We start from the raw sequence: 26,037 nt of genomic DNA, 5'->3' as shown, positions 1-26,037 counted from the left end.
GCCCACTTCTGCCAGATCCCAAAGCAAATTCAGATCATGGCACTTCCCACAGCTCTCTCTAGAACATCCAAAGCTTAGCTTGTAACCTTGCTAGTGGCCCTGGTTTGCCTGTGGGCTGTAAATCAAGTTCAACCCCAAACTCAGCTCCACTTTCTTTCTCTTCAGACCTCACCTTCCACTGCTTCCCTCCATACACCTGAACTTCCAGCCCCATAAACACAACCTTCTCTATCCCAGGCTTTCTGCAATGCTGTTCCCTCCTCCTGGAAGGCTCACCTCCCTATTTCTGCATTCTACCTACTGCCACTTTCCCCGTGAAATTTACACTCTCTTCTCGATTCAGAGTCAGAGCCACCTCTAAGTAATCACTGGTGCCATCATACTTTTCTGGTGGCATTTATTATTTCCTAATTTGTACTGTTTTGGCAACTCGCTTTAGGGGTGCCTGGGGGGCTCAGTCAGTTAAGTGACCGACTTTGGCTCAGGTCATGATCTCACAGTTCGTGGGTTCGAGCCCCGCATCGGGCTCTGTGAAGACAGCTTGGAGCCTGGAGTCTACTTCAGATTCTGTGTCTCCCTCTCTCTCTGCCCCTCCCCCACTCACACTCTGTCTCTCTCTCTCTCTCTCTCAACTAAATAAATATTTTTTTTAAAAAAACTCGCTTTGCATACCTTTTCCTTTACAAATGTACCTGCTCCTTCATTATGTTATTTTAACCTTCATTCATAGTCTGATTTTAACCTCATCCATGCAACAGCCTGAGATGGGGTGGTGTTAATAACTCCTTTGGACAGATGTGGAAACATGGCCCAAAGGGGTACTCGCTTACCCAAGATCCCATACTGGCCCAGAGGCAGAGCTGGATTTGAAGCCTGGACTCTCCCAATTCCACTTCTGGATCACTGCACCACACCTCTCATATTTGTATGTGTGTGTTGTGTCAAAGCCTGATTCCCCCTTGAGGCTGTGGCCCCCCGTGGCTCCCAGCTCTAGGTCCCCCCAGGGTGCACTCAATGAATATGTAATTCCTTGAAACTACAAGGATCGCAGGGTGCCAGGGACTGTGCAAATGTCAACTCTGATCTTCACAGCAACTCTATTCAGATAAGGAAACCCAGGGTCCCACGGCCAGCAATTAGTGGAGCTGGCCTTTCAGACCCAGAGGTAAGCTTCTACTTCCATAATCTCTGCCACTGGCATCCCGAAGGCAGAGCCAGCCAGCCGGAGAGATCAGAGCCCAAGGCGGGGAGGCAAAGGGCCAATGGTGGGCAACTTGACAGTGAACATGGAAGGCTGGGATGCGGATGCCCACTGACCACACCCACGATGTGCACACTGCCCCCAGACTCCACGGAGTGTCTGCAGAACGCGACGGTAGCAGGTCAGAGGAGGGCTGAGGGATGGGGTGGCGGGCTGTTTGCAAGTGTTCACCCCACCCCCACAGAGTGAGTCTGGATATGGACAAGTCTGCCCCCCCTCCCCAGGGCAAGGACTCTAGAGGTGACTGGAGTCATGTCCAGTGCCTCAGTCAGCTATTCCTATGACCCTGTGTGTTGTCTTTCACGGTGTGCCATTTATTTATACTTTGTGTTTGTATGCCTGGTATGTATTCGCGATTCTATCTTTGTGTTCCGTTCCTGTGCGTTGTGTTCGTGTGCCATGCGTCTGGTGTTGTGGGCCTGTTGTTTGTCTACCTTACGTGCATGTTCCGTTGTGTGTCCGTGCTGTGCACACTCTGTGTCTCTCCTTGTATCTGTGTCCAGTCTGTGTCTCTATTGTGTGCCGTGTGTACCGTGTGTCGGGAACTTGGGTCTGTGCTGCGTGCGCTGTGGATCTACGTTATGCTTGTGCTGGTCTCCGGCCCGACTGTCCACGCGGCGAGCGCCGGCTGCTGCGTGTTTACGTGTGTGAATCCCGTCCGGCCGCCCCCGGCCTGCGTCCTCGCCTGCAGCCAGTGCGCGTCCGCACCTCCCCGCCGCGCGTCTGGGCCAGCGGGAGGTCTGCGCCCCGCGCGCTGCGTAGTGTGTTTCCTCCAGCGGCGCGGGGCGGTGCTTCCGCGTGTGCCCGCGGCGTGGCCGGGTCGCGGCGGGCTCCGCGTCCCCGTGCTGTCGCGCCGCGTGCCTGCGCCCGGCGCGCGGGGCGGCGGGGATGCGCGCGCGGGGGCCGGGGGCGCGCGGGGGCGGGGGCGGGGGCGGGCGCGGGCGGGAGGCGCTGCGGGGCCCCGCGGCCGCGGGCTCCAATGGCGAGGCCGGCGCGGCCCCCGCTAATTACATAAGCGGGACGTCAATAATTCGCGGGAAAACGCGAAAAAGATGGCGCCCCGCGCCCGGGGGGCCCCTTCCTGAGCGCCCCGGCCCCTCCCTCCCCCGCCTCCCCCCCCTCTTCCCCGCGGCGCCCCCGCCCCGCCCCGCCCCCGCCGAGACCCCGACCCCGGCCCCACGGGCGGACACTCGGCCGGGCAGCCGCGGGCCGCGCGCAGCCGCCTCCGCCGCCGATGCGCCTGGTGGCCAGACTCCAAGTGGGACCGGCCGACACGCAGGCTCGCGGTAAGCTCAGCGGGGACTCCCCGCCACACGCTTCGCTCCCGGCACACATCCCTCTTCTCGAAATCTCCCCGGACTGCGGCGGGCCGAGCGCCTCCGGGGGTCGGGGTGGGGGGGTTGGCGTCCCCGGGAGCCGCGCGCCTGGGGCTGGGACGGGGGCGAGCGGCGTCCGCGGGGCCGGGGAGCCCCGCCCGGGTCCCCGAGCCTTAGGGGGGCGTGGGTGACAGGTCGCTGCTCCCTAGCCCCAAATCTTGACTTTTCCCGTTCGGGGCGGGGGGGGGGCGGGGTGGAGACCGACAGGGGCATTTGGGATTTTGCTCACGTCCGAAGTCAGGCTGCAGCAGGACTGGGACGGGGGAGGCTTGGCGTCGGAGCGACTGAAGAGAGGAGCGCTTGAACCCGAAGGGGGTACCTCTGCAAGGTTGTTTTTTTTCCCCCCTCCTGAACACCCTTTTTTAAAAAGCCAACGGCTGCCCTGGGAGAGGCCCCGGCGCATGAATCATCCTCGCTTCCTGCCCCCGCCCGGCCCCGCGCTCCGGGTGCCGCGGATTTGAACTGGACGCCGACGGGAACCCGCAAACAGGCATTTCTTTGCAGATGGGTTTGAATCAGCCAATCACAGCCCGCGGGGGCCCGCCCCGGGAGGATGGAGGCGCGAGGAGGGGGCCGCCACCCGGGGGCCCCCGCCCGGCCAGTGGGGGCGCGGCGACCGGGCCGGCTCCCAACGGCGCGAGGGGGGAGGAAGTGTCAGTTTGTGAACCTGCCGCGGCCCGGGGCCCAGGCCCGGCGGGCAGGGACTTCGCAGCGCCTGGGAGCCAGGTGGCAGGGAGAAGGCAGGGATTCAGAGCGCTGACCCTGCCCAATGCCTGCGCTGCCCTGCTGTCCAGAAAAGGGCAGAATGGCCTGCCGTCCAGAAAAGGGCAGAATGGGTGTGTGGGGTGGAGGGGAACGTGGCCACACTATCGTCTGGGGGGCCAAGACCCCAACAGTGCCCTGCCTGCCCCATGGCCCCTGACATGCGCAGGCATGTAGTTCATTTCATATACCCACTGACATACTGCTGCAGACATCATCAAGCCCAATCTCACCGGAGTGCACATGCACTCACACAGAAAAACACAGAATTCTCTCCCTGTCTATAAATAATTGTAACACCAGGTGCCGGGTGCCATGGCGGAGTGGGGGGGGGGGGACCAGAATAGGAGGTGCAAGGCTGTGTTTTGGCTCAGTAGGGAGTGTGTGGAAGGGCACTGAGCCAGGTGAGCCCAGAGAAGGGAGGAAGGGGCCTTGGGGAAGGCTTTCAATGCCAGCAGAAGACATGGGGGAGCCACAGAAGGTTTCTGGAAGGGAGCCTAAGAAAGGGAGCCTGGGGAAGAGTCTGGTAGGAGACAGGAAAGCAGGGAGTGACCTGCACTGGGCGCTGGTGTCTCATTCCCCTTCCTAGTACCCAGCATAAGTGAGCCTTCCGAACCAGTTACCGAATGAATGAATGAATGAATGGCCCAAGCAAAAGAGGCCTGAACCAAAATGGGCTTGGAAGAGAGGGGCCAGATGCCAGAATTCACTAGGCTTGAAGTTGGCCGACTGTGGCAAGAGAAGTCTAAAGATGCTCGGGTTCTGGGGAACATCAGTGGTACCATTAGCAGAAAGAAGAGAGCATTGGGGCAGTAGCACATGTCATAGGATGGTGAGAGAGACAGGTGTGCAGAGAGTGACCAGCAATGACTTCACTGTGTGGAGCACATTTGCATCTGAGTAGAAGCATAGTGAGTTTAAATGTCCCAGAATTGGTTTTCATTAAATCACCCCACAATTGAGAACAGAAAGGGGGATTACAAAAGACACAGGTGGCCAGTCTATACCGGGTCACAAGCCAGCTAGGATTTTTCCTTCCTAGGTGACTTTCCTTGGGCCAGATCTCAGGGCAGGGGCAGAGAGGGGGGAGAGTGAAAACTTTCCGCTGCTCCCCTGGAGAAGACCCTCCACTCAGATACCCCGTTTGCTTAAGGGAGAGAGCTTCAGGGTCCTAAGCATGGGATTCAGGCCCCCTGGGTGCGGAGACCACTCTGTGGATGGTTGAGGGGTTCGTTGTCTTTAGAAAGCAGCATGGTGTGGGTGGGAAAGAGAGGTGGGGTTTAGAATCAGCCCACCTGGTTATGAATCTCGGCTCTGCCTCTGCCCCACTGTCCACTTTCCCTTGCCAAGCCTCAGTTTCTGTGTATAATGGGAGTAATAATGTCTCCCTCGCAGGGTTGTCATGAGGCTCCAGTGAGATAATAGAAGTGCCTGGCACATAGCCTGGGTTTCGTAAGTGGTAGTCTCCTTCCTTCCCCGGATGGACTTCTGGAGCAGGGGAGCGAGGAGTAAAAACCCTGTTCTCTTTCTCTTCCAGTGTCAGGGGAAGCTGATGGAGAATCGCGCTCTGGACCCAGGCGCTCGGGACTCCTATGGTGCCACCAGCCACCTCCCCAACAAGGGGGCTCTGGCAAAAGCCAAGAACAACTTCAAAGACCTGATGTCCAAGCTGACGGAGGGCCAGTATGTGCTGTGCCGCTGGACGGATGGACTGTATTACCTCGGGAAGATCAAGAGGGTAAACCTTTCCTCCCGGGCCCCAGTTCCGAGGCTCAGCCTCTCTGCTCATCCTCTGGCCTAGGCCTCCCTTCATCCCCCTCATCCTCCAAAGATGAACATGGAAGGAGCCAGAGTCTGGTCTTGCAGGTGCCATCCTTAGGGCCAGCATCATCCAACCAGGTCTTTAGAAAAGAGCTCTGCGATCCTACAGAACAAAACAAAGGCAGGTTGGAGAGGATCTCAGATGACCACCTGGCCTGTGCTGTCCTCAGCATTTCCACCAAGTTGTGGTCCCCTGGCCCCTGACCGTGCAGCTCCAGGGACTGGGCGCGCACTACCAGGACCTGCTGCCCTCCTTCCCCTTCCAGCCCAGCTCTGCTTTCTGGAGCGCAAGGAGTGGGTGTAATCTCTCTGTCCTGCAGGGGCAGAAATGGGAGAGGAAGACCACGTCCCAGTGGCTTTTCCCCAGCCACTTTCTCACGTTACCCCTCCCTCTCCGTGCCCCAGGTCAGTAGTTCTAAGCAGAGCTGCCTGGTGACTTTTGAAGATAATTCCAAATACTGGGTCCTGTGGAAGGACATACAGCATGGTGAGTACTCCTAAGAGCTTGGGCCCCCTGCCCCGTCCCTGGCCCTCTCTCCTCCTCCACTTCCGTTTTGTCCTCCTGTCCTTCTCTCTTGCACTCCTGGCACCTGGCCTTGTCTCCCCACTCCCCACCAAGCCCACCTGAGAAGATGGTCAGGTGGCCGGTTGTGTTTTTCCATGGAAAAGGGCTTCTGACACCTGTCATGCCCTTGATTACTCCCATGTCTCCCCTGTCACAAGGGAGGCAGGAAGGTGGAGAAGGTGGTTCGGGAAGGTGCCGGGAGAACTGGGATGGGTCTCGGGCCCGTGTCTGCTTTCTTGCTGTGCTTCACCCCCTGCCGCACGAAGCTGTGGGTCAGTCTGGGGCTAGGAACGGGGAGGGGCCCAGGCAATCCAGACAGGCACCTCTAGACGTGAGCACAGTGTGCCATACCCCCGTGTGAGGAAACCTAGCAGAGGCAGCTCTAGCCTCGGTGGAAAGCCAGGAGAGCAGAGACGGACCGGGCAGGGTGAAGATGATCATGCCTGCGCGGGGCTGGACCAGCTTCAGGGGCGAAAGGGAGCTGGGCTGGGTGCCACCCCTGCACTCGGAGAGCTGACATCTTCCTGTCTTGCCACCGCTGTCCCTTCCCACGGACACGACAGACCTCGCTAAGCAGTCACGGCACTCTCATATTTCCAACGTGGAGCTCCAAGCGGAGGCTCAGTAGACCTCAGACCAAGTTTTAGCTCTGCTGCTGGCTAGGTGCGTGTCGTTGGGCAAGTGATGACACCTCTCTGAGCCTGTTTCTTCATCTGAACAATAAGGAGATGATGAAAATACTGGACTCCCAGGGTGGTTAAGTGAGACTCCACGTAAAACTCTTAGCCCAGTGCTCCGGAGTTACAGGGAGGCAGTCTCTAAAGAATTTGTTACTGTAAGAAATGATCTCAAGGAGCCTGCCAAGTAGAGGCGGCAGAACCCAGCCAGTTTGTAGAGATTCCAAACTGCCCTTTTCTCTAAGATGTTGTGGCTAATGTAGACTTGGAGGTTCTTCTCCAAGCTTCCCTCACCCTCAATTTATAATACAGAGATCCAAAGCAATGAGGAGCTCTTCTCCCAAGTTACCCTCTTATTGAAGACACAGAGAGCCAACAGGTGAGAAAGACCCCTCAGCAGACATTGAGTAGAAGGTCCAGCACGTGCCAGGGACTACACGTGTGCCACCGCCCCTGGGGAACGGCTTGTCTCCCCCTCCAGACGACTGTGCATCACCGGCAGGATGGGGCCCTGTCCTTGGCTGTGCCCAAGATGAGAGCACAAGGCTGAGCAAGCCGTAGTTATCGATTACTTAAGCTTGTTGCTTTATTGGTTTATATCAATGGCTTTACTTCCTGAAGCCAGTGCCGGCTTAGTGCAGCCCCTGCCTGGGGGCGTATTGTGGGATAAGAGGCAAGAGACTGAGTGTTCATGTTCAACAAACATGTCTTGACCACGTGTTATGTGCCACACACTTTATGAGGTCCTGGGGATATCGTGAGGAGCAGCTACCATTTCAGCCCTTAACAAAACTTTTAGTTGGCTGGGGGGAACCAGACAGAAACATGTTTCAAAATGTATTAATTTATTCACGCAAACCTTTCACACATAAATACACTTATTCTTCAACAATACCCCCCCCCAAAAAAAACAGAGAAAAAAAGAGATGAGAAAGAACTTGTAGATTAGAAGCAGTTGAACACATTTGTGGGGCACCTGGGTGGTCAGTCAGTGAAGCATCCGACTTCAGCTCAGGTCACGATCTCACAGTTTGTGGGTTCGAGCCCCGCTTCGGGCTCTGTGCTGACAGTTCTATGCAGCTTCAGATTCTGGGTCTCCCTCTCTCTCCGCCCCTCCCCTGCTTGTGCTCTGTCTCTCAAAAATAAATAAATGTTAAAAAAAAAAGGTTAATAAAAAAAGCAGTTGAACATACTTGAACTTATTATATTTTTATATAAGAGACAGTTGGAAATGTGAATAGTCACCGAATTTGTTGGTGGTAGTAAGAAACCGTTTTTAATTTTTAGGTGCAATAAAGGCACTGTAGTTAAGTTTTTGTTTTTTAAAAGAACATCCTAATCTTTCAGAGATACATACTGAAATATTTTCAGAAAATGATTAGGTATCTGGGAAGTGATTCAGAATAATACAGGAGGAGAAAGTGGGTGGGAATATAGGCAAAACAAGACTGGCTATGAGTTCTTCATTATTGGTAAGAACATGGAGTTTCATTAGAACATTCTATTATTAACATAAAATTTTGTTTAACAAACAAGCTAAATTAGGCAGGAGAGGCAGCATGATATGGTCAGAAAGAACAAAGGAGTTGACGTTAAAGAGCCATGGGTTTGAACCCGACCTCTCCTACTTCTGGGACTTCTCAGAGCCTCAATTTCCCCACCTTTAGAATGGGCTAATGATAATAGGTACCTAAGAGTAGTTGAGATTCAGTGAGTTGGCCCATGGGGCCCAGCGCCACGTCCAGTAGAGGCTCAGAAACTGGAGGGTGATTTTTTTAAACTCTTCTAAGTCCTGCGAGTGAGCAGAACCTGACCCCGAGGGCCTCCCTCTCTCCCTTTCAGCTGGCGTTCCAGGGGAGGAGCCCAAGTGCAACATCTGCCTGGGGAAGACCTCAGGGCCGCTGAATGAGATCCTCATCTGTGGGAAGTGTGGCTTGGGTGAGTGTGGTGAGCAGGGCACATGGGAGGCCCCCACCCGCACCGGCCCCAAATGGCATATGCCTCGCTACTGGGATCTTAGCTGGCTTCCCGTTTCTCTTGGAGCTCCAGAGTGACATGGGGCCAGTCCACGGGAATGAGGGCCCAGGGAAGTGACCCCTGGGGAGAGCTGGGGCTCCAGGAAAGTGAGACAAGGTATGCAGTTTGGAGCTCCCCCTAACCCAGGAGAGAGGAGGGTGGAGAGATGGGGCACAAAGGCTTAAGCCAGGTTGTCGTGCCTCCCCTACTGGGGCCCAGCCTGTCTTTTAGTCGCCTGCTTGGACGCCAACTTGGCTGCCTTGGTGAGCGTCGCCTGCCAGTGCCCTGGCAGCTGGCAGGCACCCGGCTCCTCCTAGCTGCCGCCACCCTCCCCAGCCCTGTGGCCTTTGGGCTGCCTGGCTTGGGGTCAGTGCTTCCCTGTGGGTGCTCAGCAGCCCCATCTCTTCCTCAGGTTACCACCAGCAGTGCCACATCCCTATAGCAGGCAGTGCCGACCGGCCCCTGCTCACACCTTGGTTCTGCCGACGCTGCATCTTCGCCCTGGCTGTGCGGGTGAGCCCTCCCCCCTTGCAGCCCCTGCCTTTCCCCAGGCCAGTCAGGGAGCCTGGACTCCCTGGGCTCCCACCTGACGGCAGGTCACAGAGCCTGCACTTTGGAGGCAGACAGCCCTCCTGCCACTGACCAGGGAGCGGTACGTCCTTGGCCGGGTTCCTTAGCCTCCCCGAGCCTGTTTCCTCAATGGTAAAATGGATATGGGTTGGTGCCAGGGGTAGGTGGCCCCCAATAAATGGTGCTCTGCTATCAAAAGACAAAATCCATGTAAGCAGCCACCCTCAGTACCTATTGGTTATTATTGTCACCTTTCTTGCAGCGTGCGACTACTAATACTGTTGTTAATAGAGATCTTTCTGGGATGGAGAGAGCATAGATTTGGGATCGATAAGAAAAAGCTTCTTGCGTTTCTGACAACGTTGGAATAATTGCGGGTTCCCGACTCAGCGTTTCCCCCGTGCTGGCCGCACGCAGACCTGTGTGGCCGCGCCCCCCACCCCCCACCGGGACCCCGCCGCTGAGCCGGACCCTCATCTCCCCGCAGAAAGGCGGCGCGCTGAAGAAGGGCGCCATCGCCAGGACGCTGCAGGCCGTGAAGATGGTGCTGTCCTACCAGCCGGAGGAGCTCGAGTGGGACTCGCCCCACCGCACCAATCAGCAGCAGTGCTACTGCTACTGCGGCGGGCCCGGAGAGTAAGGCCGCGGGGGCGGGGCCTCCGGGGGCGGGGAGGTGGGCGGGGGCTCCGCGGAGGGGCGGGGCCCGAGGGAGCGAGGCTGGAGCTCAGGCTGTGTGGCTCCAGGAAGGGAAGGAAGTGTGGAAGCGCGGCTAAGAGCCTAGCCCCAAGTGTCCAGATCCTCCCAGCCCCTTGGGGCTGTGTGCAGCCCCTGAGTGCAGTCCTCATCGCAGTTTTCACGCTATACGGTGTGGTGGACAGGGCGCGATTAGATTAATTCACATGAAGGCTCATGCAGTGCCTGTTACATGGAAGGCACTTAATAAATGTTAGCTGTTACTACTGGTGCATGGAATTGAAGGTAAACCTTGCTCTTGTCCGAGCCAATGAAACAGGCTGCCGGTGAGGCATTAAAGTACTTTGGCCTGGAAGTGTGCAAGCAGGGGTAGGGGGTCATACGTCAGGGATGCTGTGGACGGGATTCTTGCCCTGACTATAGGACAGGAGTCTTTGATTGATTCTTCCTTGCCAGCCTGGGCCTCCATGTAGCCATGGGAGATTGAGCCTGCTCTCTTGGCCTGACTGCACCAGACCTTGTGGCAGGAACCACAGAAGTGACAGATGGGGTCTCTTCCCTCAGGACATATCCGTGTGGGATGCCCTAAAGTCCTGAATCTTAGACCCAAGCTCTGTTGACAACCAGTAGGTATCTGGAGGCTGGGCTTATCCAGCCTAGCAGGGTAGCAGGCCTAGCTAGGCTTATCCAGCCTAGCAGGCCAAGGGATTAATTACCTTGGCCCCATCAACTTCCCTGGGTGTGGGGAGGTCTATGGGATAACAGAGGAAGAAATGCTTATAGAGACCTTCACAGAATTGAGGCAGTGGTTCTCAGTGCATCTCCCGCCCGCTCCCCCCCCCACCCAACCAAAGATTGAGTAGGTCCGGAGTGGGCCAAGGAATCTTCGTATTTTAACCTGGACCCCAGGTGATTCTGATGTTCACGGTTCATGGACCGCACCTGACAAGTTATGAATGAAGCATCGGTTGTCCGTGAGGAAATGCCACTTTGCTCTTTGTTCATATTCAGTGCATAGTTGTTGAATGGCCATGACAGGGTAGATACAGTACTGGGTGAGAAAAACCAGACATGGCGCTGCCCATGGAGCTTACAGGAGCCATTATATTCTTGCCAAGTCTCTAGGGCAGACCTTCCCATTGCGGTAGTTTTTGAGAAGCTGTGTGTGGGGCCCAGTCCAGAGATGGGGGCTCCAACTGTGTCATGAGGAGGGCAGGCTTTGAAGTTAGGGAGGCCAGGGTTTGAATCACCATCCACCATTTGCTTCCTGAGTGACCTTGAGCAAGCCATTTAAGCTCGGAGTCTGTAAAATTAGGGCAGTGGCCCATCTTTTACCAGAGGGTGAGATCAAACAATATAGCATATGCCTGCTCCCTGGACCTCCCCCTGGCCCAGCCTAAGTGCTCGGTAACTGTGAGTTCTCTTCCTTTTCCCCCGGTGGAGTGCAAGTTTGTGTTGGGAGAGGTTGCGGAGGCTGATGCCTGGCTAGCAGTGTGGGCCTGGCTGACCCTGGCTCCTCTGGCTCTCCAGATGGTACCTGCGGATGCTGCAGTGTTACCGGTGCAGGCAGTGGTTCCACGAGGCCTGCACCCAGTGCCTCAATGAGCCCATGATGTTCGGAGACCGGTAGGTGCTAATCTGATCCACTTCAGCCTTGAGGGGACAGGGGACAGCGGTGGCGGTGGCTCTTTCAGACTGCCTGCCAGGCCCTACGCAGGTGGGGGTCTGTGAGGTGGGCGCCTGTCCACGGGAGGCAGCTCAGGGTGAGGGAGGCCTTCTCAGTAGAGGACTGTGCTGGACCACAGCCCCAGTTGCCATTGACTTGTCGGGGACCTTAGACAAAGCCCCACCTCCCCTAAGCCCCAGTCCCTTCCTGAGTCTGGGCGGAGGGGGAGGGATGCAGGAGGCCCCGCCTCACCCCTACCCAGGCTACTAGAGGAGCCACTGGGAGCTGGATGATTGATCTGGCTTCTAATGAATGGGGCTAAGCTAACAAAAGGCTTCTGTGTGTCACACCAGATATTGCATGTCTTGGTTGGTGTGTCAGGGTTGTGATTGCGTGTGTGCACGTGGGTGTGTGTGTGTGTGTCTCAGAGGGGAAGAGGGTGCCCACTGCAGCCCAGCCTAGCTCAGCTGGCTCTGAACTCAGCCACACTCTGGGATAACGACGTTTGGGAAAGAGTTTGGCACAGGGGAAGGTCAGGAAGTATTGTGTGGTCTGTGTCCTGCCCCATCCTAGCCGCTGCCTCCTGCAGGGACCACTAGTGGGAACGAGGACAGCACTCACTGTGGGAAGGCCGGTGGGGAGCGAGGGCGGGGGAGGGCTGGGCTCGGGTGGGGTGTCAGCCCCTGCCACCACAGGCCTCTCTCCACCTTCCTCCAGGTTCTACCTGTTCTTCTGCTCCGTGTGTAATCAGGGCCCGGAGTACATCGAGCGGCTGCCGCTGCGATGGTGAGACGGGGGGGCTCGCTCGGCCAGGCCCACCCCTGTCCCCTCCCAGCTGCTCCGCTCCCACCTCCCTCCGGGAACAATTCCATTTCCAGCCACCAGGTCCCAGCCTTGCCCCTGCCCTTCAGCCTGGGCCCCGGAGGCTCCAGCCCGGGCCGGGCAGGCTGCCGCCTCACCCCAGCCCCACCTACTCGCCCCCTTGCCCAGGGTGGATGTGGTTCACCTGGCCCTCTACAACCTGGGGGTGCAGAGCAAGAAGAAGTACTTTGACTTTGAGGAGATTCTGGCCTTTGTCAACCACCACTGGGAGCTCCTGCAGCTTGGCAAGGTATGCAGGGCCACGGGAAGGCAGAACGGCCAGAGCCTATTCCACAGTGGGCTTACCGAGGTCCAGAGAGGTGAGAGGTTTGCCCAGGGTCACACAGTGCAGGACTGGTGTCGGGGTCTCTTGAGGACTCACCCTTCGGCAGCACCACCTGCCTGCAAGGGCTGTGGGCTGGGAGAAAGACCTAGAGCCTTGCAGCTGCCACATCCCCTGGTCCAAGCCTCTGAGCCCTTGCCCTGTGAGGGGCTTCCTTGACCCGGGTTTTGGCAGCGGGCGGATTGGGGCCACCCTGACTCAGCAGCAGGGGGCCGGGGGTGGATCTGGCTGCAACAGAGCTCCCTACAGAGATGTTGGACCTGCTCCAGATTACCTGGCTGTAGTGGAAAGTGAAGTGGGCCTGCCCTCTGCTGATCTTACTCTGAATAGCAGAAGTGGTCAGCGGGAGCCTGCGAGCCTGGAAGCTGGGCAGTAAAGTAACAAACCACAGACTTTCAGGAGGTCAGAGGTGGCCGGCACAGCTTTGGAGCTGAGCCAGGATTGGAGCCAGGGCATCCCAACCTCTCTCATGGTGGGGCCATGCCCGCTTTTCCCTAACAGCAGCCTTAAGAGACCTCTCTACCAATCCAGAGTGGGGCATATTCTCTACTGACTGCCAGAAATCTTTCTTTGATGAGACAGGAATTTACCAAAAACAATTTTTTTTAAAAGGATGACCCTTTATGCTTTGCAAAAGCTTTTCATATAACAACATCTTCATTTATGGTGTTTGATAATTTATAAAAGCCATATGTGTTGTAAAGCCTTGAAAGACAGATAGAGCTGGTATTTTTAATAACTTTTTTTCTGATATATAAAAAGAACATACATGTTCCTGATAGAAAAATTGTTAAATGCCAAAAAGCATAAGGAAGTAGACTTTAAAACGTCACCTACCCATCACACCACACAGAAACAACTGCTACTAATGTATTCCATCCTTTCTTCTGTGTCTGTTTTTCCTTTTTCCTTGGCTTAGGTTATACAGTAAGTAAAATTTTAAATCATTTTTTTTTCAATTCATATTATATCATAAATACGTTTCCATATTCCAGAAAGAGTTTTCATCAACATTTTTAATGGTTTCCTTGGTTTCTAGCATGGTTTACTTAGTGCTTTCCTTCCTGTTGGGCAGGTAGTTTCTTGCCCGCGTTTCATATTTGGCCGTCATTAGGAACGACGCTGCAGTGACCATTTTTGTACTTAAAGCTTTGTGTTTCACGTTAGATCTCTGTGATAGATCCCATTGCGTGGCATTACTGGGTCAAGGGCATGGGCATTTTTAAAGCTTCTGATACATCTAGGACGGGAGTTACTCTCCCCATTTCCAGATGGAGAAGTGAGCTCAGAGAGGTGAAAAGATTTGGAATCCTGGAAGAAGTCAGGGTCCTCACCCGGAGATTGCAGGGAGGGGACAGGGGCCCCCATGTGCCTGGGTCTGACTATCCTGCTGGCTGCTCTCCCTCAGCTCACCAGCACCCCCGTGACGGACCGAGGACCGCATCTCCTCAATGCGCTCAACAGTTACAAAAGCCGGTGCGTGCAGGGAAGGGAGCGCGTGCATGGGCCCTCCCCCCCGACAGGTGGGATTGGGTGTAAAGCATCTTCCGGCCTTGTGGTCTTTGCTCAGCCTGTGCTCCAGCCTGGGTGTCCTGCCCCTTCTCTTTGACTAGATGAGTCCTACCCATTCTTCAAGATCCAGGGAGCACTCCACCTCCTTTGTGATGCCTCCCCTGAGCACTCCAGTGACCTGATGCATTTTGGCCCTGGGCTCGGCTCCACAGGGGGTACACCCTGATCTCTGAGGGCCCGTCCTGCCCTGGCCATCTGTGGTTCTGGGCCAGGCACTGAAGGTTCCATTCATCATCTCTTGGGTGGGCCACAGCCTCCTAGCTTGTCCCCAGCACCATGTTTTCCCCTCCAGACTTCTGACTCCTCAGAACCTACATCTGGCACATCCCTTGCTACTCCTGCACAGAATGCCCAGGCTCCTGAGCACGGCATTCAAGGCCTCTTATGATGAGACTCTGCCCACTCCTTCTGCCACTGATTCTTTGCTTTATTCTGGGTGTCAGCCATTCTGAACGCACTGCTCTCCCACTCAGTGCTTTTGCTCAGATCTCTCTGTTTGACTAGGATGCTCTTCCTCCATTTCACTCATTTGTTCCATGAACGACTTTAAGTTTTTTAAACGTTTGTTTGTTTTCAAGAGAGGGAGAGAAGGAGGGGCAGAGAAAGAGGGAGAGAGAGAACCCCAAGCAGCCTCCACACTCAGCACACAGAGCCCTACTCAGGGCTCGAACTCATGAACCGTGAGATGACAACCCGAGCCGAAACCAAGAGCTGGGCCCTTAACCGACTGAGCCCCCCAGCCGCCCCCAGGAACAACTGTTTATTGAACTGCTACTCTGCGTCAGCCCTTTGTGGATGCTGAGGACACAGGGAGGAATAGGACATGGTCCCTGCTTCTGTGAAACCTCTCCAGACATTGCTAGACAGAATTAGCCACTCTGTTTTCCTTCTGCCTTCTCACTATTCTTGAGTAGTGGGGCTTCCTGCCCTCCCTGTAGATAGTCTCTTGAGGGGGAGGACTGTCTGAGTCACCTCTTCACCTCATGGCAGCTCGGCTAGTGTTGGAAGGATGAGGGAAGTACCTGGAGGTGTTTCCAGTCTCCCTGGGGAGACCAGAGAACAGAATGGTGCAGGATCCAGTGTCTTGGCCATAGCAGTTCCACTGAAAGCTGGAACTTCCGATAGAAGGCGACCTTGGGGCTGGCTGAGGGAGAAGAGGAGCAGCAGGAAGCACAGACATGCAAGAGGAAGGATGGGGGGGACCACCAGCCACATCCCCGGCCACCACCTGGGACCCCTGGTCCCACAGGCCTTGAGGAATCAGCATCTCCATGGGCAACTCTGGATTTCAGTTCTGGGTCCAGGGAGACAGAGAGTAATTTTAAGGCTTGACTCTCCTCCCCAGGAGGATGGACCGACAGACTCCAGAGCTTTCTCCTCCCCCTGTCCCCACCCCCCCCCCCCAGGTTCCTCTGTGGCAAGGAGATCAAGAAGAAGAAATGCATCTTCCGCCTGCGCATCCGGGTCCCGCCCAACCCGCCAGGGAAGCTGCTGCCCGACAAGGGCCTGGTGCCCACTGAGAGCATGGCCTCCTCTGAGCTGCGTAAGAGAGGAAAGAGCAAGCCTGGGTCAGTGCCTGGGGACCGAGCTCGGGGTCTCCGCTGCTCCCGGCTCCAGCCCCAGCCTATGTGCTGTGCGGTGGGCCCAGAGACCACAGTGACATCCAAAGCGAGCAGGGAAGAACTCCACCTGGTTAGGCCCCAGCTGGAGGCACCCTGAGAGGGCCAGTCAGCGGCTGGACTTGATCCCCCATCTGGGATTTCTTCCGCCGCGGCCCCTATTGCCTTGCTTGGAGGGAAAGGCAGATCGTGAGGTCCCGTCTTGCCGGGTTAGAGCTGAGGCAGAGAGGGAAGAGGAAGCGAGAGTGTGTACGGGGTCCCTAGCTCTCCTGGCCAAGCTGAGCCCCTCATCCTGGGCGCCCGGGGCAGAACATCCTTCCCTCTTTTCTGCCCACCACACCCCCCTCCGCACCCTCCTACACCCGCTGCCTGGAGGATGTGCCCTCCCCAGACGGCCCTGTGAAGGAGCGCCTGTCCCTACCCGCCCTGCTGTGACCCCAGCCCTGCCTCTCCTTCCTCCGGGCCTTCAGGCTCTGACCCGGCCACCCTCTCCCCTTTCTGTCTCCACAGTTTGTTGCCTCACGAATTCCAGCAGCAGAAAAGGCGAGTTTATAGAAGAAAAAGATCAAAGTTTTTGCTGGAAGATGCTATTCCCAGTGTTAGTTTCTTGTTTTCTTGCTCTCCACGTTCACACACAGGGTCAGCACATTAATTAGGGATTCCTATGCAGGAAACTAAGCACCCCAGGCCCCAGGGACTCTCCCACATCCCTTAAAGGAGAAGCCAGTTCCTTCTGCAGCAAAACAAGCAAAAACCAGGCACTTTGAGACCACTACTTTCTCTCCCTACACTCTCCCACGACTGCTTTCTCTCCCCAAACTCTCCTGAGAAGCCAAAGGGGGCGGGGCAGGGTAGGTAATATCCTCACCTCCACAGTCCAGTGGGGACACTGAGTGCCAGGGAGGGACAGTGACTTTCCTGAGGTCACACCTCAGCCAGTGGCAGAGCCCAGCCTAGAACTAGGGCTCCGGAGCAGTCTTTCCTTGGCCCCGCATCCTTGCTGCAGCCCTCCCTGGAGGACGAATACTAGCGATGCTCACACCTCCCTGTCACCTGACAGCGAGCAAGTTGCTTTTACAGGCAACATCTCATTCTTCTGTGCTTCCCAACACCTCTACCAGGGAAGCACGGCAGGTGTCGCTGGCCACCTTTTGCGGTTCAGGTAACTGCGGCCCAGAGTTGGGAAGGCCATGTGCTCAGCTAGGGACAGGGCTAGAACCGGTCTGATGTGGCTCCCTGGTCAGACAGAATAAAGAGCGAGTGATGAGTCTAACCCTCGGGAGGCCCAGCCCTCAGAAACCCCGTGTGGCCCTCAGCAGAGAGAGGGTGCTGTGGGGGGCGGGTCTGATGCTCACTGACCCATCCTCCTGCTCCTTCCTGTGTCCACAGAGTGACTTTACCTCAGCCTGGAGCACCAACCACCACCTGGCCAGCATATTTGACTTCTCGCTGGATGAAATTCAGAGTTTGAAAAGGTACCAACCAGGAACCCGGCAGAGAGGGCTGCTCTGGAGCGTGGGGTAGAGGCAAGCAGTGAGACCTCCATTCCCTGGCAATGAAGGAAGGCTCTGGAAGGGGCAAACGAGAGAGCCTTTTGAGGGAGTGGAAGGTCCCTTGGGTCATTGCAGTTAAAAGGGTCCACGCTGCATGAGGCCTACTGACTAGGCTGCCTGACGGGTCTTCCCACGATAGAACTTTCAGCACGACATCCTCCTGCTGTAGGTGTGCGGGGCTCCCAGGGACAGCTCCGCAGAGCAGGGTCAAAGGCCACCTCGCCTAGGCCCTCCCTACCTGTCCAGCCCCTGTCCTGCTTCTCCCTGCCCTCACACCATATACCAGAATTGCTTTGGCCACCCTGCATTCCCGTTCCTCCAGGGAGCCTTCCCTGGCCCTCCTCAGGCTGTGTTGGGTGCTCCTGTCTGTGTATCCCCACAGCTCCTCATGCTCGGTACACCCACGGGGAGGGGACACACAGCCCACTGTTCTGTTTCTGGAAGTGTCAAAGGCCAGTTGGTGCTTCCTGAAGGAGAGGAAGGGCTTCAGTCAGGCCTGGGCTGCGGCCCCTACGTACCAATTACTGACTGCAGCGTCAGGGTCCTCCAGCCTCTCTGCACCTCCCACCTGTTTCCGCGTGGTTGTTAGGAGGCTCGAACGGGTGCTGGAAATGAAAGCCCTTTGGGTCTATATAGCACCCAGGTGGCGGTGGCCAGGCTCCTTAGTGCACCTCTCGCCACGGGGGCAGGTGTGGGGGGAGGCTTCCTCTAGCGTCCCGAGGCTCCTCAGGCTCTGGAGGCCGCTGCGTAGGAGATGGACAGGCCGAGGAGCAGCCCCTGCAGGCACGGTGGTGGGAAGCGCCGTGGAGGGAAGGCAGGCGTTCGCTGGGCCGGGGGAAGGGGGCGGCGCTCAGGGCCGACTGGAGGGTCCCAAGGGGTGCCGAGGGCCGGCGGCAGGCTCGCTCTCTCCCCCCACCGCAGCGCCAGCTCGGGCCAGACCTTCTTCTCCGATGTGGACTCCACGGACGCCGCCAGCACCTCCGGTTCGGCTTCCACCAGCCTCTCCTATGACTCCAGGTGAGCCTCCCGCAGAATGGACCCTGTCCGTCGTCCCCCCGCCGCCTCGCCTCCCCCCGGTGCCGTGTGGCCCACTCTGTGTGCTGGGGTGTCAAGCTTGGGGCTCGGGACCATCTGGTTCTGATGTGGGCCTTCAGGTGGCTCTTCATCAGCTGCAGGTTATGTGACACTGGTTGCCGAGCAGTTTCGGTTCTAGGGCTCTACCTGCCATGATTTTGGACGTCTCTACCCCTGACTATAGGGTCCCCTGCTTCCTGGCTGTCTAAATCTGGTGTCTGTCTTCTGGGTCACTAAGGAAAAGAGCCACTGATTTTGGAAGCCTGAGGGAGGGGAAGATGGCATCCTGCAGGGTCTGGGGTCTGGGAGAGGGGCAGAAGAGCCTGGGGACCTAGCCAAGGGTGCAGCCTGTGTGGCAGTAGCTGGTACTCGGCAGCACGGGAGGCTCCTGTGACTGTATGTGAGGACTCTTGTGTCTTGGCGTCTATCAGAGCATCTCTAGTTGTCGGTCTCCTTTGCTGCCTCTGGATTTGTAGTGATTTCCTCTCGTTTCTTTGGTTCTCACAAGCTCTCCGGGGCTTGGCTTCTGTTTCTAAGCATCTGTGAACACATGCCTCTTCTTCTGTGTGTTTCCCCACCACCTCTCTCTGTCTCTTCGTCTGTGTGTGTGTGTCGCCCACGTACATCTGTCTGTCTGCAATCCAAGACTCTGGGTATGAGGCCCATCAGTCCCTCCCTCCCATCCCCCACCCCCGTCCGACTCCCCAGGGAAGGGCCTCCTCCGTGCAGGCGAGGCCTCCGCGCGGCACTCGGGAGGCGCAGGGTGGTGCTCCTCCACCTGTGCGTGCAGTGCTGAGGTCCTACGTGGAGAGTGTGTACTTTTAGAGCCGGGCACACCCGGGTTTGAATGCCTGGCTCAGCCACTCGCCCGCTGGTGGCTTCTCCTGTTTGGCCTCCTTGGGACCGTGGTGAGGACGGTGGTGAGATGCTGCAGCCCCCCGGGGCCCGGCCCGGTGCCTGGCTCCCGGGAGGGGGCTCAGGGAGAGGGGCTGGTCAGCATCGTTCCACCCCGTTCCCGCCGTCTTCCTCCCCCCACCCTGACGCAGACGGACAGTGGGCAGCCGCAAGAGGAAGCTGGCAGCCAAAGCGTACGTGCCCCTGCGGGCAAAGCGGCGGGCAGCCGAGCCGGGTGGACGCTGCCCCTCAGACAGCAGCGCGGAGGGGGCTTTGGGCCCCGAGCGGCCGGACGAGGGCGTCGACAGCCACACCTTTGAGAGCATCAGTGAGGATGACTCATCCCTGTCCCACCTGAAGTCCTCCATCACCAACTACTTTGGCGCGGCCGGGCGGCTAGCCTGTGGGGAGAAGTACCAGGTGCTGGCCAGGAGGGTCACGCCCGAGGGCAAGGTCCAGTACCTGGTGGAGTGGGAAGGGACCACCCCTTACTGACGAGCCCCAGGGGACGCCGGCAGCCCGTTCTCTCCAGGCCCGGGTGGGGGAGGAAAGCAAGACCGCTGCGAGTGCCTGTGGCCGAAAGGCCCTCCCGCCTGCCTGCCAGGCCCAGGCCGGCGCCTCTCTGCGTGCCTGTTCCGCTCTTGGGCCTCGTCAGGCTCGCCACCCCTTTGCCTGTGTGTCTAAGGTCCCACTGGCTGTCACTCAGTGTCTTCACAGTCTCCCTCCAACCATTTACCTGTAACTGAATGTGTGTCCCCGTGGCGCTAGGACCCTTCTCCCTGAGGCCCGAGTCTTTCTCTTCGTCCCATTATGTCCCTTTACCTCTCTCCTACCCCGTTTGGGGCAGGGGGTGTGTTTACACATCTACGCACGCATGGCTGTCCCCGTACCGGATGTCCTTCACGGCTGACCCGCGGGCAGCCGGTCGTCCTGGAGACCCGTGCGAACGGGAACCTTCGAGCATGGCTGAAGGTGAAGAGGACGCCCCTCCGAGCTTTTCCCTCCCCCCTCTGCTGCCTCTCCCTGCTGTGAGAGTGGGAGGCTGCCTCTGCCGGTGAGGCAGAGACCCCGGGGCTCTTGGGATCCCAGGAGCCAAGAGGCTGGGTCTCTGCCTCAAGGCACCAACACCAGAGCCCGTTAGTACGGCTGCAGGTGTCGGCTTCCGAGGTCCCAGAGCTGGTCCTTTCTCTGGCCCCGCCCCCTCATTGTTGCCGAGGTCCTGGCCTCAAAAACTTGCGGGACAGGAAGGGGGAGGAAAGGAGACCTCAGGCTGTCTCCTGTGCCTCCCACCCCCAGACCCACCTCACACCCAGCCGAGCGATACCCACTCTCCCAGAAGCTGCCATCCACACGTGCGCTTTCACCCTCGAGGCCTACACACCACCCGCACGCGCACACGTGCACCCCGCTCCCTCCGGTGGCAGCCTGGCTCCTGCCCTCTGCTCTCCCGTGGCCCTCTTCAGGGGCCCTGTGCTGCAACTAAATGTGAAAGTCCAGCTCCGGCCCCTTCGTCCTGCCCATGAACCAGCTAGGACCCCACAGGGAGGCGTGGAGGGCGCACACCCTCTTCCTCACCCCCTGCCGCACCCTGAGACTGACAATCACTTTTTGGGACAGGTTGGGACTTTTAAAAGGCTTGTGTTGTTCAGTCCCCCCAAAGGGAAGCCTTTGTCAGCGGGGGTATAAGTAGAATTCTTAGAACTGACATTACAACTCATACCATCTGGAGGGAAACCAAAAATGAGAAGGGGAGGGGACCCCTCATTTTTGCTGCTTCCAGAGATATTAGAAACTGACCCACTTGTTTGGAAAGTAGGAAGAAGTGCCTTGACTAGGGCAGGGGGTGGACCAGATGGGGACCAGCCTTGCCAACTGCCACTGTGGCCTCCAGCCTGAGTTCTGCAGGCTGCCAGCTGCAAGGCGAAAGTGGGTGAACGAAGGGGTGGCAGTGGGGGCAGCAGGCCTGGGGAGCTGGTTTTTCCGTGGCTGTGCCCAGCCCTCCCCAGCTGTGCGCATCATGGAGTCCCTGAGATTGTTCAGACGCCCCTTGCCTTAAACCTCAGCTCCTATAGTGCCTTTCACACGGGACCTCACCTCCCGAACGTGGCCCACCCACTCCCCTCTGCTTCCCCAGCAGGACCCAGGCAGGGAACAGCTGGGGTTGGGCCCAGTTCTCTCCCTTCTCAGCCCCACAGCTGCTGCCACGGAAGCCCCCCCTGCTGGGGCCAGATGGAAGGAGCCGAGAAGCCAGCCCCCAGCCTAGCAGGGGTGTGGGACCCGGCATCCAGTCCGTGGCTTCCTGCCTGGCTTCGGCTTTCTAGGCTTCTGGGAAAGCACTGGATGAGCAAGGCCTGCCACAGTGCACCTGTACCTTCTCTACTCAAGCTCCAGAGAGGCTCTGGGCCGGAAGAGGGGAGGGGGTGTCTTCCTCACTTGGGAAGTCAGCGTAAGGCCTGGGAAGGCCACCCGGGCTCCACACCCCAGCATTTCATTCATAGCAGATAATAGCTGCATTACTGCCAACTGACCTTATAATAACCCTGTGCACCTTTGAAAAGATTTATGGTTTTGAATTGCTGCTTTTAATAACATTTGTTATATTAAAGTTATAATTAAGATGTGTGATTTCTAATTTAAAAGCTCCCTTTGAAAAATGAACTATCTTCCCCCTGGCGAATGAACCGTCTATCAGCCGTTGGGTACCGGGAGGAATGGTCTGGTTTCTGGTCTTGGTTTCCTGGAAACTGAGGAGGCATGACAGGACTCCATCTGGCCACCTGCCACTCCTACCCCTCCCTCCCACATTCTCCCCACAATATTCTCACCTTTGCCACCAACAGGATGTGGAACTTTTTTTCTACTGTGAGTACCTGATCCATGGGGGCAAAAAACAGCTGAGGGCCATGAAGTAAAAGATGGGGAATGACCTCAAACTGACCTTATTAAAATAGTTAACGTACAGCCGCTCTAAAACTACTTAATGCACGCAGTCACACAATCCGAGAAATCTGGTGTTTATGGCCTATGCCACTCTAAGCAGGTGCTTTTGCTTTCCTCACCCTCCAGATGCCAGCAATAGTCCCTGCCGAGTTTAGCTCCCAGGTGTTTGGAGGAAACCCTTCTACATATGCGTGTGATGTGATGGGTTATTACTTTAAACTTGTCTAAATTTGGGACAGAAGAGAGAAAAATAGGCATGAAGGGATAAGAAAAAAATCAGCTATAGGGAGGTTCAGGTCATTGGTTCAAATGGATTCTGTAATTGCAGGGACAAAGTGTAGCCTGTTAATCACCCTGAATGTTCATGTCTGCACTTAAAAAAATTCTTAACCGTCGCTCCCACTTGTTTCTACCATGGTTTCTGGTTCAGCCTTTTAGCTGCCCTTGGAACAAAACCACAGCTGAAGCCAGGGTGTAACGGGGTGGGATTATTCTTTGGGCTGCCAGCAATGTGATGGAATGAAAAGTGAATGGTCTGAGGGGTCAAGAGACCTGGGTTCTAGTCCAAGTTCCACAGTGAACAGCTATATAGACCTCCTGCAAACAATGGTCCTGCCCAGGCTGGAGAGTGCCTGGTTCTTCGTAGTCTAGATTAGTGATTACAAATTTACAACAAATATTTACTTTGGAGTTTAGGAGCAAGAAATTAGAATTCTCAGAAATTCTCTAAATCACAAGTTATTCTTAAAATACTTGAAACATTCCTCCCCCCATTATCATAGATATCTGAAAAAAAATTAACAGGAATATTAGGCTTAGCAGTAACTACAAAGAACTGTAGCCTATAGGGAATATTTAAACACTGGAAACCTCCAGGGAACATTACTGGCTAGTATTCAAATAACATTCAAATATCCTAGCAAGGTTAAGAATACATGGAATCACGTGTCAAAATTGTTAAATTAAAATTTATTTTGCTTCCAAAGCTTATTTCTTCAAACAAAGCTCATAGGATTTGTATAAAGTATATTATGTGTATTAACTTATTTGTACAAATAACTCAGTTTGCAGCAGATAGGGCTCAACAGACACACCTGGGACATGGCAACAATCGCAAGCAAGACTCATTGGTTGGTAACCATTTCTCTCCTGCCCTGGGTCCCTCCACCCTCAACTCCGTGTGTTGGTATTTCTTGCTCTGTTTTGATTTGATAAAGATAGATTCCTTCAAACCAGTTCACATCTATATGCTTTTAAGCGTTAGTATTTACAGATAATTTTTGTATTGTTTTTCATTTCAAGTGATTTTTCTGGGGATTCTGGATTCAAAAAACATACCTTTCCTGAGAAATGCTGGGAAGGAATTCCTGCATGGAGCCACTCATCTAGGTCCTATCCCAGGTCCACAGGATGACTCAGGGGGCAGGGTGGGGGGCAGTGTGGTCTAGGGTAAGTAAGCTGGGAGTCACGCAGACCTGCAGAATCACTGAACTCCTCTAGTCCTGTGCCCTGATGTGCAGAACAAAGATACTGTCACCAGGCTCTGGATCTGTGGGGACAAGTAAACACTGCAGTACATTTTCAAGTGCCAGACCGATTACTGTATACATGTTTTCAGAACGACTCACCCTTCCTTTAGAGTTGGCTACAGGAGGCTCTCTGGGCATTTGGTCTACAAAAGGGTATGTCCAACCTCTGAAAGAGGCAGTAAGAGCATCAGATCTAGAATCAGACTTGGGTTCAGAGTCTAGCTCTGCCACTTATGTTAGGTGTCATGCTCCCTGATCTCAGGATTCTTCTGCAGGCTGCGGAGAACACTGAGTTAAAACCAGCAGAGAGCTGGTATTTTGTTCTCTCCCATTTCCTGTAGGTAACTGTGACACTGAGGCAAAGGAAATCCACCAAGAAAGTTTTCTGTGCACAGTCAGCATCGAAAATGACCCAATGAAGGCCAGAGATAGAAAAATCTCCTTTGGAATTAGTCCCACTTTAAGAAAGTTCAAGGAAAAGCAGCTGGATTTTGCCAGTTCCGTAAGTTAGAAAGTAACTGGGCTATAGAGAAAGCTTTATTCAAATCCTTGAAACATCAATTTGGGAAATATTTGCCAAACCCTGTGCAAGAGATCACAAATTGATTCAGACATACTCTTGACCTCGAGCAGCTCACAATCTAGAAATAGAAAGCTGGCTGTAATGCACAAGGATAATAGGAACACTGAGGCCGGAGAGATTCCTTCCAACCCAGAGGGAGCCTGCCTTGTAAAGGAGCAGCCAGATTTCCCAGGCGTTCGTGGAAAAGGGCACTCCCGGCAGAGGGGATGTCCGGAACGCAGGAATAACTTCACATAGCATACTGGAGTCATCCACTTGCCACAGTGGGCAAGGAGAGGTGGGCGGTGGAGATGGGAAAAGCGAGTTGAGGCAAGGTTATGAAGGGCCTTGAAAGGCAGACCAACAGACTGGGCTCTAACCTGAAAGCAACAGAGGCAGTCCGTCTGGGGTCCCCAAAGCGTTTTCAGCAGGGTTTACTTTACACCAGATTTTGCTGTGTATCAGAAACATCTGTTGTAGGGGGCGCCTGGGTGGCTCAGTCGATTAAGCATCCGACTTCAGCTCAGGTCATGATCTCGTGGTCCAGGAGTTCAAGCCCCGCATCGGGCTCTGTGCTGACAGCTCAGAGCCTGGACCCTGCTTCGGATTCTGTGTCTCCCTCTCTCTCTGTCCCCTCCCCTATCACGCTCTCTCTCTCTCAAAAATAAACATTTAAAAAAATTAAAAAAAAAAGAAACATCTGTTGTAAAAAGGGACATCACCAGTATCATTCTCTTTGTCCTTCTCCTGAGGTAGCCCTCCAAAATCCCTACTGGCTATCAAAAAAGGATCCTCTGGAGCTTTGGAAGGGCCTCGGCCTTAAGTCCCTACAAGGTGTTCCCAAAGGGCCCTGGGTGAGCCTCCATTTTATATTTGGAGGAACTAAGGTTCAAGAAGCACAGTAAGTGTCAGAACTCGAGCCTGGCAATAGCTCTGCACATATCCTTCCCTCTGGGAAGACCCAGGATGCCAAAGAGGCCTGTGGGCCCCACAGTCTCCCCAGAGTGGGGTTACCTTGTGACAGATTCCGGGAGGGAACCGAGGTCAAATCTTTCTCCTCACCCTAAAGGGGTGCTGCCTCCCCTGCCCTCTTTCACCCGACACCCGGGATCAGGCAGAGTACCAGACACAGGGTGAGCGGTCTCGGCTTTACCATTCTTAACACGCCACCCCCTTGCCAGACCTCAGTGCAGTTCAGTTTCCTTTGGTAATCTATAAAATGGAGACTGGCTTAGACCCCTGGTTTACCAGCTTTTATCAAAAAAAACTCAAACTTACAAGGGAGTTCAATACATAAAAGTGATACAAGACAGTTCTTCTACTGGTTGAGGTATATATTGGTTGAGGTATGGGTGGGGAGCGGGTCTCATACCCTTACCCCACCCAGGAAGCACCCAGGGTACCGTACCTTCTGTTGACCGCTAGCTCAGGGGAACAAGTCTGAAAAACCCTAGTCTAGCAGTTCCCCAGGGTTCTTTCCCACTTTAGGATGCTCAGTTTCAATGCTCAAGTGACCAGGTTAGTACCATGGGCTCAGAACCTAGGTCTCTAATGAGCAAGGCACCAGAACCTTCTGATACCTGTCACATTCAGGCTAGGGAGGAGTCTAGACCTATTTCCACCCACAAAGCTGTGTCTAAGCCCTAATACTCCTGCAGTCCTATCCCCAATCACAAAGCCCAT

The 26,037-nt window shown here is 55.6% G+C and overlaps 1 protein-coding gene across 1 annotated transcript; it reads left to right on the top strand.

Moving 5' to 3' along the window:
• Positions 1–2,414: 2,414 nt before the first annotated feature.
• PHF19 (PHD finger protein 19) lies at positions 2,415–21,941 on the top strand. The gene is made up of 15 exons (XM_042963425.1): positions 2,415–2,547; positions 4,937–5,137; positions 5,626–5,707; positions 8,305–8,400; positions 8,891–8,991; positions 9,536–9,684; positions 11,272–11,367; positions 12,125–12,193; positions 12,398–12,518; positions 14,020–14,087; positions 15,590–15,751; positions 16,313–16,400; positions 17,192–17,277; positions 18,277–18,372; positions 19,476–21,941. The coding sequence occupies exons 2-15, from the start codon at positions 4,952–4,954 to the stop codon at positions 19,816–19,818; spliced, it is 1,743 nt and encodes a 580-aa protein (XP_042819359.1). The 5' UTR covers positions 2,415–2,547; positions 4,937–4,951; the 3' UTR covers positions 19,819–21,941.
• The last annotated feature ends 4,096 nt before the right edge of the window (positions 21,942–26,037 follow it).

Source organism: Panthera tigris, chromosome D4, assembly GCF_018350195.1.
Source record: "Panthera tigris isolate Pti1 chromosome D4, P.tigris_Pti1_mat1.1, whole genome shotgun sequence".
Taxonomy (NCBI): domain Eukaryota; kingdom Metazoa; phylum Chordata; class Mammalia; order Carnivora; family Felidae; genus Panthera; species Panthera tigris.
This window is presented reverse-complemented; position numbering and strand designations above follow the sequence as displayed.

Excerpts from the sequence above, each read along its gene's own strand:
- PHF19 (XM_042963425.1), top strand. The coding sequence starts at position 4,952 with ATGGAGAATCGCGCTCTGGACCCAGGCGCTCGGGACTCCTATGGTGCC. Across the intron at positions 5,138-5,625 it reads ACCTCGGGAAGATCAAGAGG|GTCAGTAGTTCTAAGCAGAG; the intron begins GTAAACCTTTCC and ends TCCGTGCCCCAG. Across the intron at positions 8,401-8,890 it reads CTGTGGGAAGTGTGGCTTGG|GTTACCACCAGCAGTGCCAC; the intron begins GTGAGTGTGGTG and ends TCTCTTCCTCAG.